Below are 1,238 nucleotides of genomic sequence, written 5' to 3' on the forward strand. Positions count from 1 at the left end.
GTGTGTGTGTGTGTGTCTGTGTGTCTGTGTGTCTGTGTATGTGTGTGTGCAATGAGAGAGAGAGAGAGACAGAAAGGAGGAAGCTGGTTAAAACGAATTGAAGAAAGGAAATAAGGAAGGAAGAAAGACAAACAGAAAATCGAATAGGGAAGAAAGAAGTTAAAAAAAAAAGGATGATATTTTGCGATGCTTACCTGTAGTTCCTCTGCTAGTGCGAAACATATCAAACTTAAGGAGTTTTCCGAAAAGTGCAAAAAGGTGTGTTTTATCAGATAGTGTGCCATCGTGACAAGGGAACACGTCAGTGCTTACTTTCCTAGGTAAAGGTAATTTGACTCCGTAAAAACTCATGTATGGAACGTCCCCGGAACCACCTAAAAGGAAGAGATATACGATAAATTTATCAAAATTAACATAAAAAAAATATGCAATTCTTTCATTGTGATCAGGTTTTTCTAATTATTGTCATTATCATTATCATTATTATTATCATTATTATTATCATTATTATTATGGCGGCGAGCTGGCGGAATCATTAGCACGCAGGACGAAATACTTCGTGGTATTTCGGCCGTCCCTACGTTTTGAGTTCAGATTCTGCCAAGTTCGACTTTGTCTTTGATCATTTTGGGGTCGATTAAATAAGTACCAGTTACGCGCTGGGGTTGTAATCGATGCTTCCCCACTTTCTCCAAGCTGCCCTTGTGGCAAAAATTTCAAATGATGATGATAATAATTATAATAATAATAATAATTGGTGTTGTTGTTATTAACATTAAGGCGGTGAGCTAGTAGAAGCATTAGCACGTTAGCGAAAATGCTTAACAGTAGTTCGTCCTTCTTTACGTTGAAATTGCACCGAAGTGGACTCCGAGGTAGACTTTGCTTTTCATCCATCCACAAAAATTAATACAATAATATAATGTATAAAGTCAATACTTGTACATCGACTACGTGCGTTTCATGGCTGAATTAGGACTATATAAAATCATATAAGGAAACCATACACACGCAGATATACGTACATAGTAACCAAACAAGTTTCAGATAACAAAATGGAAACCGTCCCATTTAACAAAAGTAGTGTAAATTTATTTATGTTAAGAAGAGAAAAGAGTCAGCTCATGATGACAGCTCTTTCAAATGATACAAGGAGGCATAATGTACGCTTGAATATTAGCATGAATGCATATGACTGTGTGATTATATATATATATATATACATATATACATATATA

The 1,238-nt window shown here is 35.5% G+C and overlaps 1 protein-coding gene across 1 annotated transcript in view; it reads right to left on the reverse strand.

Annotated features, from left to right (window-relative positions):
• Window positions 1-391, reverse strand: part of LOC106877965 (peroxidase mlt-7) — an 18,994-nt gene extending 18,603 nt beyond the window's left edge. Inside the window, exon 1 of the mRNA XM_014927043.2 lies at window positions 195-391. Within this exon, the coding sequence (XP_014782529.1) occupies window positions 195-351 (157 nt within the window). The 5' untranslated portion in view covers window positions 352-391. The remainder of the gene's footprint in view (window positions 1-194) is intronic.
• Between the last annotated feature and the right edge of the window lie 847 nt (window positions 392-1,238).

The sequence above is a fragment of the Octopus bimaculoides genome, chromosome 20, assembly GCF_001194135.2.
Source record: "Octopus bimaculoides isolate UCB-OBI-ISO-001 chromosome 20, ASM119413v2, whole genome shotgun sequence".
Taxonomy (NCBI): Eukaryota; Metazoa; Mollusca; class Cephalopoda; order Octopoda; family Octopodidae; genus Octopus; species Octopus bimaculoides.